Raw genomic sequence first — 12,380 nt, 5'->3', positions numbered from 1 at the left:
AGTTGTTACATCTAAAGATCACTACCATTAGCTCTTTATACTTCTCACCATGTATTGTTTTACTTTTTCTGTATCTTTATTTCTAAACAACATACTCTTGTGGTTCAAAGGTGACATGTGTTAAAAGATAGAAAAATTGGAGCATATAGTGAAGTATAAAGAGTTAAACATCAACTCTTACCCCTATTATCTCCAACTTCAACTCTACTTATGGTAATATTTTGTTGTACTTCCTGCAAATCTTTGTTCTATAAACATTTTCAGTGCTCAAAGCCTACTGTGCATGTGTGTGTGTGTTTATACCTGGTACTGGATTCTTTATCATGTTTCATGTATGATATGCACTATGAATGATACGCAGGTATGGTATGCTAGCTATGTACTCAAACAGATCCTAATTCCTCTTTATGATTTGTTTGAATTATGATGTGTGCTACATAGATGTCTTGTAGAAGATCACGCATTTCACCATTTTTTTGGTATATTTATCTATTGAGAAATAAGCAATGTAAGTAATAACTACTTAAATCATTACTAACATAGGTATGACAGTTTGGTTTTTCGTGTTTGTGAAGTAATATTATTTTGAAGATGGTGACTAGCCTTTTTTTTTTTCCATTTCCTCTGACAGAGAGAGTCTCAGAAAGCCTCAGAAGTTATGGAGGAGCTTTGAGAAAGTTGGGAGAAGGATGGATGGAAGTAGGCACTGCAGTGATTGCATCTAGTTTCTGGCCACAGATATTTGATGAACAGGACACAGAGCATTTTGGTTAGCCAAGTTTTAATGAGGTCCTTTTAGAAGTGATTCATTGGTGTCTAACATTGTCTACATAATATTTAACACAAATTCTGATGTATGAGTCAAAATGAATTAAACAATACTTGAAGGAATGACTTGAGAAGAATTGGATTAATAATGACAAATTCTGAATGAATGCACACATGAGGATTTTATGAACGCGTGTTAAATCTCTGTCTTTCACAGGTGGGATACTCCAGTTTTCCTTCCCGACAGGTTGTTTGAAATTTTGCGGAATTTGTCTTTCTACGATATCCAGGTTTACAAACAAATTCAACAACATCCCCTGTTTCAGAATAAAGTTTCTGGTCCCCCCTCCATCGTAGTTCTATGTTATGTTTTTCCATCATTTCTGGTGATACTACACATGGATCTGAAGGCCAAAAAAAAATTTAACACATTAAGGGATATACAAATAGTGTAAACAAAAATTCTCACTCAAGTTGAATCTCCTGTGCTGTCCAGGATGTCGTACTTAAAACCTTTTATAAACCAACTCAGTGAAAATCCAGCATGTGGATTTAAACCACTTTACACAATTAATGATGTAAAAATCAGGTATTGTGTTTAATGTGTGAGACTAAAGGTTATAATCAAAGATTCATAATGTCAATCATCAGATGAAAATCTTTCATTAAAGAATGTTTTGTTGCTGTTGTTGCTTCAGTAACAATTTCTCAAACTTTATTGCCTCATACGTTCCTATTTGATAGCAAGCATTCAACAGAATGGTTGGTTATCAATCCATGAAAATCTATAGTAAGCAGCAAAACTTCGTTTTACTTACACTGATTTTCCCAGGACCCATGAGAATATTTAAATATTTACCTAAGCATTTTGGTGGTTTGGTCCATTCTCCATTCCTACATGTTATAATCCTGTTTCCCTGAAGTTGGTGGAGCAACTGGCATTGGTACTCAACTGTTGATCCTGGAGGATATGCTGGTGATGGGAATGTGGTAATGTCTCCATTGTCGATCGGTGGAGGGGGTCCGCATTTTCCTCTAGGGTCTAAAAAAATATTATTTGAACTATTGAAAGATCAAAAAAACCACAGGTTAAAATAAAAATATAACTCAATATGTAATATCAAGTCTTGTGATTTCTGATAACAGAAATGATTCATTGACGAAATTTTAATCGTTTAAACTGAGAGACACATTTTTAAGCCCTTCTTTTCACTCTCCATGAAAGCACACATAAAGCATTCACAGACACATCTGTTTTACAATATTCCAGTATTAAGAAATGTTTTTCTTAATATATGCTGGATATGTTGGGATAGCTAAGACAAACAAAAAAGATTCTTGTTCTATAAACAAGATATTGAAGTGGTTATTGGATATCTAGTCCTTTTTTATTAATTTACATTTTTATTGTAAGAGAAACATCACTCCTTTAATAAGATTCAAGAATTACAAATTTACATAATGTGAAAGGGAATTGCTGGCTTCGTGTTCTGGACAAGATGAACTAGAAAGCTTTCTGTTTCTTCTTTCTGCTTAGTATAGCTAAAAATCCTGAACATATTATAAAAAGCAACAGAAGAGATTTGGAAAGATGTAGCAAGGAAGTCAATAAGGTTAGGGACTTTGGGATTCAAGGAATTAAAGTGCAATGAGTTCTTTTGGTTTCATTTTGCCTTCTATGTATCCTGGACTGAGCACTGAAAGAGTCTGCAACCCAGAAATGATATCAAAGTTAGGCAGGGAAAAATACAGTCCCCTGGGTAGCCTGCTCTCTTTAGACTAAAGCTCAGGAAGTAAGCAGCCTACCAAGACACAAACATTTTTTACAACACCTGCATTACTCTAGAAAAACATCATAGAATAAAACTAAGAACAGCCCACTCTCCACCTTCATAAACAGAGGTGAAGTAAGGGGCCTGAACATCCATCCACACTCTGTGGGGATCAAGACACCACTCCACGTTTCTGTGGTGTCAGTGGAGGCAAAGTGGGGGCCTGAATTGGCACCACTGCATGTCAGTGATGGAGACCTGATAAAGAAAAGATTTCAATAAAATCCAGAGTCTCAAGCTATAATACCCAAAATGTTCAGAATACAACTGAAAATCACTCATTGTCCCTAGGACTGGGAAAATCTCCAAAGAGAAAAGATAATCAAGAGAAGACAGCATTGAGATGACACAGATATTGGAATTAATGACAATGGCTTTTAAAAATCCAATGGGAATTATAGAACTGAAAAATAGAACAGAATAAAATAACCTTACTGGATGTGCTCAGTGTTAGATTGCTGATGACAGAAGGGTAAATAAACTTGAAGGTAGAACAATACAAATTACTTGCTTTGAAAATGGACTGAAAACAAAAAAATAGACAGAGCTTCAGGGACCTGTGGGAAGATAGCAAAAGGTTAAAGACTAAGGAAGCAAAAAGAAGGAGGTTAGAGATGATAAAAAAAATTCAAAAACTAAGGCTGAATATTTACCAAATTGGGCACAAGGCATAAATCTATATATCCAAAAAGATGCGTGAATACTAAACAAGACAAAACCAAGAAATTCATGCCAAGATACATAATAATCCTACTGCTGGAAACTAAAGAAACTAAAGAAAACTAAAGAAAACTAAACTAAAGCTAAACTAAAGAAACTAAAACTAAACTAAACTAAAGAAAAAGAAAAGATCTCAAAAGCAGCTAGATAGAAATTATGCAAACCTACAGGGAAAAAGGATTCAAATGCCAGGGTGGTTCTCATCTGTCACCAAGGAACCAGAAAGAAGTGACATTTCTCAAGTGCTAGAAGAAAAGAATTGTCAACTCCTATTCCATATCCAGTGGCATTATCCCTTAGGAATAAAGGGAGAAATAAAGGCACTCCCAGACGAAGGAAAATGGAGAGAATTGGCCTCCAGCAGACTTATACTTAAAACAATGGCTAAAGGAATTCTTCGAATAGAAAGCAAAAGATAACAGAAGGAGGAGTGAGACTTCAGAAAGGCAGAAAAAACAAGGGAAGTGATAATAATAGGAACAAATATAATAGACTATCTTTTTCCTAATGACTTTGTTAAATTTGACTGCAAGATTACACTATTTGATAAGGTGCTGTATGTATATAAAGGAAATACATAAGACGTTTATATTCAGAATGTGGGGTACTAAATGGACCAAAATGGAAGTAAAGCTTCCACAGTTAACTTGAGGTGGCAAAATGTCAATACCCATAGGCAGCGGTAAGTTACATGTGTATGTCTTCATGCCTAGAGCAACCCCTGATAAAATTGTACAAAGAGATATACTCAAGAATACTACAGACATATTAAAGTAAAATTATTTTACATGTTCAAAAAATCTATAGGGAAGGCAATAAAAGGAAACAAGAATCAGAAACAGAGGAAACACACAAAAGCAAATAATAAAATGGCTGACAGAGCCCCTAACAAGGCAGTAGTTACTTTAAAGGTAAGTGTTCTAAATACACGAGTTAAAAGACTGAAAATGGCAGATTGGTTACAGAAACAAGAGCCAACTACATGCTGTCTACAAGAAACTCACTTTAAACATGAAAACATAGGTAGGTTCAAAGTAAAATATTGGAAAAAATAAATACCAGGCAAAACTTAATTTGAAAAACTAGAAGTTACTAATACAATATCTCCTTTGTTGGCTCCCCTTATTTTCTGAACTGTGAACACTGGAGTGTCCCGTGACCAAGTTCTCAGACTATTTATTTTTTACATAGTTACACTAACATCGCAGATGAGCTCTACTAGTAAAATACATTTAAATAGAATCCATATGCTAAAGAAACCCAAATTTAGTTCACATTCTATGATTCTCACCCCTGCCCCACTGCCTATTTCATGTCTCAAAGTAGAATTTCAAAGGGCTGTCAAAGGTACTCAGGGTATCTTGATTACATTTATTCCTCGGCAAGTAACTGAGCATCTTAATGGTTAAGATAGGGAATTATCTGGGATTCCAATTGTTCTTCTAATCTGGACAAATCTTTCATCAAATAAATATGCCTTATTACTTAGTCCATCCACAAAAGGAACTGGATTTTAAGCATCATCATTTTATTTGTGTTTACAAAATTTATTCCATAAGAACTGCTTCATTCTCCCTTTAAAACAATGTATTTTGTCCCTAAGATATACTCTAACACTGGGGGTAAAATAAGACAGTCTCCCTTTGCATTGAGGTGGGTCTGTCCAGGTTCCATTCAAACATGTCACATCTATTTCCCCAAATGGATAAAAAGGTTTGATGCATTCATAACGTACTCTCTCCCCAGATGGATACCTAGACATATGATTTGAGGTAATGGCATTTTTGACTTCAGGTGGTTTCTTACAGGAAACATCTGAATAGAGAAGGAAAAAAGTATCTCCAAGGTAATGATCATTTTGAGTAGCAAATCAACAAATGAGATTCCAACTATATTTCCAGAGGGGTTTCAAATTAATCAATCTGTCATAAAAGATTGCTTCTTTTAATAAATTTACATGTAAGATTGAGGAAAAGGAGAGAAAGCAATATTTTTTTAGGAAGACTTAAGCTTCTCTACCTTAAATCTCTCCCCGATTCTTTACTAGAAGCTTGATAGATATTTGTGTGTGTGTACGGAGGGCAATGAAAATGAGTTTTTCTGAACATTTCCCTTTGAGTTCTCGTTATAGAAATTAAAAATGAATTTATAAACCACAAGAAAATCATAATAAATAGAATTTTGATAGCAGAATTTGGCTTGCAACCATCCTATATGTGAATTGTAGTTTTAAGCCCCTAGAAAAATAAACACAAGTAGACACTTACTTAGAGAATAAGTCAAGCATGAAAACACTTTGAAGAATATCATTGTTGAAGGAAGAAGTTTACTAATCAAAGGATCCAAACAGGAGGTGTAGAAAAACAACAGAAAAATAACTGTATGATTTATAAAAACACTATTCAATGACTTTTGGGGGGCAAATGCTTAAGGATACTACAATGAGTCATGTGTAATTTATCAGTGAGATTCAGGTAGATATAATGTATAATTGGCTATGGCAACGGTTCCTAACCCAAAGTGTGCATGGAGCCTCTTGACCCCAGAGTTTGTGATTCAACAGGTCTGACTACGCCTGTGAATTTGCATTTGTACTTCCAACAATTTCCCAGAAGATGCTGATGCTGCTCTTCCAGGGACCGCACGTTGAGAACTACTGAGCTATAAGACTAACTACTGAGTACACAATTCCATCCTTTGACGTTAAGGCATAAACCTTCTTTGGCCTGAAATCCCGGCCTGAAAAAATAATCTACGTCCACTTTATGATGATGCTAGAGGGAATTCTATATTATTTTACTTCAGGCACTTTCATAAATAAATTTAAAAATTTCATCGAAATGCCTCTGCATGTTGGCCTTCCTATCCATTTGCCGTTAACACACTGGACAAAACTGGATCCATCCAATTGGTAATATTCTGGACATTTATAAGCCACTTGTTCTCCTGACCTATATGATTCCTTTTTCTGGCCTATGAGTATGACATCATTAAAGATGGGTAAGCTAAGACAATCCGTTTCTGAAACAAAAAAAAGTACTTGTTCAGTAAATCATTAAAAATATATAAAGGCCAATAATTATTCTAGAATAATAGTTAGCTACATATCAAACCAAAGAATACTGTACAATATTTTTCTTCACTTGAAAAAAAATGTTAGCAGTTTTGACTTAATTACATTGAATGGTTCTACATTCATCAAAAGTATAACATTGAAACAGTGATTTTGAAACTATGAAGAGATATGGACACATGTAATGCTTGAGACCATACTTCTTACATTTGAATTCTTATTTGCCCATAGAGGCCACTGGCATTTTGGACATATTTCTACCTTGTGCTTCCATCAAAATCTGTTAAGACTAATTATGTCAAATATCTTAGAATATTCTATATTTATAAGGAGATAACTGGAAAAGTAACAGTAAGTAGAATAATAATGAGACTGATCAGCAGGGGCCAGCTGTGATACAGGAACAGAAATGAAAAGTCTGAGAATGTAGATCAGAGATGTCACAAGCACACACAAGAGGACGTGAGAATGAAATAATTTGGCTCATGTTGTCAAACTCTTCTTATTACCTGGATTATTCATCTCTACCAGAATCCAGATCTTTCCAGAGATAACTTATTAAGTTCATAATTACTCCTTAGTTTCATATTTGTACCATTTATGTGCTAAATTAAAGATATTTGTCAGTTTTACGATAAAATGAAATGCACTATACTTATGCATGATGGCGGATCAGACCATTTTCCTCCTAAACATCTTATAGCTGCAGGTCCGTCAATCCCAAAACCTTCGGTACAGCTGTACATCACTTCTTCTCCATATTGGTAACTGTCTAACTTGTGAGATAGAACACCGTGCGGAATCAATGCTGGTGGTTCACAAGGAATTCCTTTAAAAAAAAATAAAAGAAATGAAAGAATGACTCCATGTTTCACTAACTTTTTATGTACCAGTTATTTTTTTTTTAAAGATTTTATTTTTTCCTTTTTCTCCCCAAAGCCCCCCGGTGCATAGTTGTATATTCTTCTTTGTGGGTCTTTCTAGTTGTGGCATATGGGACGCTGCCTCAGCGTGGTCTGATGAGCAGTGCCATGTCCGCGCCCAGGATTCGAACCAACAAAACTCCGCCTGCAGCAGAGCGCGCGAACTTAACCACTCGGCCACGGGGCCAGCCCCTATGTACCAGTTATTATATGTGGTAGTTTTAATTTACAAGACATGATCACACAGGAGCTACCATCACATTACAGAGAAGATGCACAAATCTTTCCTGAAACTACCGTTCTGGGGTGTGTCCAGCTGTCAACTTGAGCAAGAACTTGAAACCAAAAGTGTCAATATATGTACGAAAGACCATCAATGCTTCTCTAACCAATCGTGAATAATAAAAGCAAACAAATTGAGAATTAATCCTCTTCAGAAAAGTACTATTTACCGTAAGAAATCAGAAGGGATGTTGTAGGGAGAACATAAGAAATTTTTTTTAAAACCTGGAGGCAAAGCAAACACTATAACTTACCTGAATAGGTAAGAATATGAGTAGGTATAACAATACATAGATAGGTTTAATTTCACTATACATCCATTTTTAATACCAAAAAAGCCAGAATTAAAAGTGATTTAACAGCGAACCAATGAAATTAACAGAAATAAGGCTGATTTGATTATGCAAAAATTATTTGGTAAAAGATAGATAAATGTATAAATGATTTTGTATATTTAGAAGTCGAAAGGATTCTGGCTCATGACAGAATTTGACAACTGATTATTTTTAATGAATTCTTCTGAAAATAGGATTTCAGTTTGTGTACTGTCCTTACCTACACACTGAGGTGGAGAACTCCATTTTCCCATGTTGCAGGTTATCCCATTGCCTTCAGACAACCTGAAACCATCTTCACAAATATAACTTAATCTGGTGCCATGTGCGTAACGCTTGGGTTCAGATCTCTCTTTCATTTCTTCTGTAGATTTAGATGATTCAATGGTACCATGTTCTATACGAGGCGGTTGAGAGCATGGTGTTTTTTCTAAATGAGGAAAAGAGATCAAGGAGTCAACCACAAATATAATGTTTAAATTGCCAAAGAAAGTCAAATACTCTTTGGGGCTTTATAATAAGGATAATTTGAACAAATTAAATTATTTAAAAACTGAAAAACATTTGAAACTTGCAAGGGTGTAAGTCTCCATAAAAACCTATGCTACAGTCCACTTCTTCAATGTGTCCCTTGATTCTTGTCCTGTTCATCCTGAGGAGTAAAATAGGCCTGAACAGAAATTTTATCCAGTATTTACACAGTAATCCAAAGTTTTTGTCTGTATTCTTTTCACATTAGAAGTGAAAGAATGCTGATTGCTTTGTATACCTAGATTGTAATTCACTGTTTCAAGATAAAGTGGAATAGATACAGAGAAGGGCCTTCATCTTGTTCATTTACACAAAACACAGAGGAGTATCAGCTTATTTGAGAGAATGTCATGAAACAGGTTACACACGACTGACCCACACAGCGTGGTATTGACTGCCATCTGCCATCTTTGCACACGATTTCTTCTCCTCTCTGGATTAGATACTCTTCTTTACAGAGAATAGATATTTTTTCTCCATCCTGATAATTCACTGTAGTTGTCATATCTTGAGCATTGGGAATCTGAGGTGGAGGTGGGCACAATTGCATTTGTACTTCTAAAAAGATTAAATTTAGATTTCTTGATTAAACATCTTAAGTTAAAAATATTAACAAGATAATTCAGTAAATACGAAACTCAATAATAATGCACCATAAATGATCAACTAATAGTGTTGTAATCTATGTTTCAATATGTTTACCTTTCAGCTTGGATAGCCCTTTAATCTGCCAGGTTTGCTTTATATTCTCATGGTCTTCCTTGGAGTTTCTTCCTTTTATTCTTTCTATGACCAGTCCTGCATAATTTATGTAAAACCTAGTTTGACTACTTTTAACAATTAGGTGGTTCTAACTTAATTACTCATTCAATACTAGGCACTAAATAAAGACTGATAATGGGATCTTTCTACAGATATTGGTGATCAAATATTTTGTGATTAGATTAAAACCCTGGAAAGATGTTCTACCAATGGAGGCTGATTAGCCAGAGGAATAATCACATTTAGTTAGTGATCAATTAATTTGATAGAGCTTCTTGGCCTAGATAAGAAGTAGACATGTTCACTAGTGGTTTATAGTGCGCTGTTAAAAGTTCAAAACTCCCCTGGAGGTACTGTTTACCAGCTTGCCTACATTGTTAAGGGATATAGAGATGGATGTAATGTACCCAGTTGAACAGGTTAGATGGCTTGGCTACAGTTACCTAACAAGTAGGTTATAAAATATCCCTTTGTAAACTTGTGTCTTAGCGCCCATAAAACTGAGATACCTCAGATGTATCTTGGCAGTTCCTAATCTGAAGACAAAGCACGTCTTGTTCAAACAAGGGAAGACTCTGGATGACTATCCCTGGAAGCTTTATGACCTCTCTACAATTTATTACTTTCACTTTCTCTTGTCATACTGTGTTTTTATTTCAATAAAGATAATGAATTTCAAAATAATGAAAACATTGATGAAAGAATGAAATATTGATGAAATGATAAAATTTCATGCTGTATCTTTATTTCATTATGCAAGGATATACTGGGAAGTCTTGTAAATCCTTTCAATTGTGCAACATTTCCTATTCACATCAGGCAAATAATTGACTGAATACACTTCATTCAGGCTTACTAAGATTATCAGAAATATTGCCATATTTCTCTCAAGTCAATAGGACTATTTTATATTCTATCAAAAACATTTTCTCATATATCTATTTTAAATATTTTGGCATTATTTTCTTTATATTCTCAAGGATTTATTTTCTTCTGTATCTAAGATTTAGCTATCTTTGTCTGGAGAATCTTAGGTTGAACTTCCTGATAAGTTTTTGCCAAAGATTGGTCCATCTACTAAATTTCCCTAAAAGCTGAATTGTTATTCTGCAAATCAACTCTTTATGCATTTTTAAGCTTCTCCTAATAATCTTTGATATTCTTTGGGTTTATATTCTTTTCTAACTTCTAGATTGTAATACTTATTGCTTTTATTTTGTTCTTAATTTTATAATGCATGTTTTAAAGCTATAAATATCTGCCTTTGCTGTATCCCATAGAGTTCAATGTGTAGTGCTACCATTGCCATTTTATTTAAAAGATTTTCTGTTGGTTAATCATTGATAAAGGGTAATCTTTTTATTTTCCAGATTTTTAAGATGGACGAATAAGGTATGTAGCTAGTTCTTATTTATTTTATTTTTGCTTTTAATTTAGAGAGACTGGTTTGAGGACACTAATTATTTGAAATCCTTTGGGAATTCTTTTATCACATGGAAATAGTTAATTGTTTTAAAATAATTGACTATTAAAGTAAAATAATATAGACCTCAAGACAAGCAGTATTACAAAAATAGTCAATAAATATTTGATCATTATAAAAATGGTAATTCACAGGGACAGATTGATCATAAAGTTATATGTATCTAAAAAGTGCATTAAATACATGGAGCAAAGACGGACAGAATGAAAGGAAGAAATATGCAAATCCACCATCCTGGTTAGTAACACTGAGAGTCTTCTTTCTCTGACTGATAAACAACCAGACAAAAAAGTTTAAAAAGACATACGTAAATTAGAAGAACACTATGAACCACTTTAAACTGATCAAATAACAAGAGTATGCATAGATTTTCATATTAAAATATTTTTTCAACACTTTGCATGCAACGTTTTTCAACATTGCAAAGATTGAAAATATGCCATGTGACAAAAAAAGCATGAATACATTTCAAAATATTGAAATCTTTTACAGTTAGTTCTGTGACTATAGAATTAGATTAGAGATAAATAAATCAATTATCTATGCAAACATTCATGATACTCATCAAATTATATACATTAAATACGTGCACTTCTTTATATAATGACCATAACACAATACATCGTTAAAAGGTAATAAATTATTTAGAAAAACATAAATATTTGGAAATTAAAGAAGAAACTTCTAAATAACTGACAAGACTAAGAAAAAATCAAAAGGAATGTCAGAAAATATTACATACAGAATTAAATGAAAATAAAATGAATAAAAAGTTTTTTGAGACAGCTAAATCAGTATTTAGAAAGAAAACTGTAGTTTTAAAGTTTATACTTAAAAAGTAGGAGAGTTTAAAACCACGTTTTCATTTTCTACTTGAGAAATGAGAAAAAGAGTACATTAAAATCAAAGTGACAAGAAGGAAGGAAACAGTAATTCCATAGAACAGGAAACAGAGAAAATTAAGACAAAGAGAAAACAGAAGAAATTAATAGAGCTAAAAGAGTGAATGTTAATAAAGCTAAAAAAGAGAAAAGAGAGCAAATTAAGAGTGTTAAAATTGGTGATTTGAAAATATTAATGAAAAAAAACCTTAGGAAGAATGATTAAGATAAAAAAGAGAAACAAATGTCAATATCAAGAAGGAAGGAAGTGATATCACCTAAGAGACTCTAGAATTAAAAAAAAAATAAAATATTAAGTGGCTAGTAGAAACAATTGTATACAAACAAATTTGATAAATTAGATTAAACAGAGATATTTATTGAAAAATATGACTTCCTTACATTTGGACCAAAGACAATATAGAAAATATGAATAGCCCACTACCTATTAAATAAATTAAATTCTTCATCAGGAAAACCTTCCAAAAAAACAATCTACATATCAGATGACTTCACAGGTGAATTCTATCCATCATTTAAGGAAGAAATAATACAACAATAATACGGATAATACTCTTGCATATGTATGTTCAGAAAACAGAAGAGCAGAGAACTCTTCTCAATTTGTTTCATGAGGACACAAAATCCCTGATGACAAAACCTGGCAGAGACATTTCCAAAAGAAATAACTACAGATTAATATCCCTTGTGAACATAGATGCAAGAACCCTTAAAAATATATGAGCAAATCAAGTACGTGAAAATAGAGAGAGTATAATATATCACCACC

The 12,380-nt window shown here is 33.5% G+C and overlaps 1 protein-coding gene across 5 annotated transcripts in view; it reads right to left on the bottom strand.

Moving 5' to 3' along the window:
• Positions 1-764: 764 nt before the first annotated feature.
• Positions 765-12,380, bottom strand: part of LOC106823392 (complement factor H-related protein 2-like) — a 72,626-nt gene continuing 61,010 nt past the window's right edge. For 3 of the 5 annotated variants that reach the window (XM_070501432.1, XM_070501433.1, XM_070501435.1), the window contains 5 exons: positions 8,840-9,022; positions 8,154-8,363; positions 7,049-7,222; positions 6,165-6,341; positions 4,834-5,135 (listed from right to left, as the gene is read on the bottom strand). In XM_070501432.1, the coding sequence (XP_070357533.1) occupies positions 4,849-5,135; positions 6,165-6,341; positions 7,049-7,222; positions 8,154-8,363; positions 8,840-9,022 (1,031 nt within the window). In that variant the 3' untranslated portion in view covers positions 4,834-4,848. Of the gene's footprint in view, positions 1,173-1,627; positions 1,811-4,833; positions 5,136-6,164; positions 6,342-7,048; positions 7,223-8,153; positions 8,364-8,839; positions 9,023-12,380 lie in introns of those variants that run through there. The other 2 variants (XM_070501434.1, XM_070501436.1) reach the window with 2 other exon arrangements.

Source organism: Equus asinus, chromosome 30, assembly GCF_041296235.1.
Source record: "Equus asinus isolate D_3611 breed Donkey chromosome 30, EquAss-T2T_v2, whole genome shotgun sequence".
Taxonomy (NCBI): Eukaryota; Metazoa; Chordata; class Mammalia; order Perissodactyla; family Equidae; genus Equus; species Equus asinus.
Note: the sequence above shows the minus strand (reverse complement) of the source record. Positions and strands in the feature narration are given on the sequence as shown.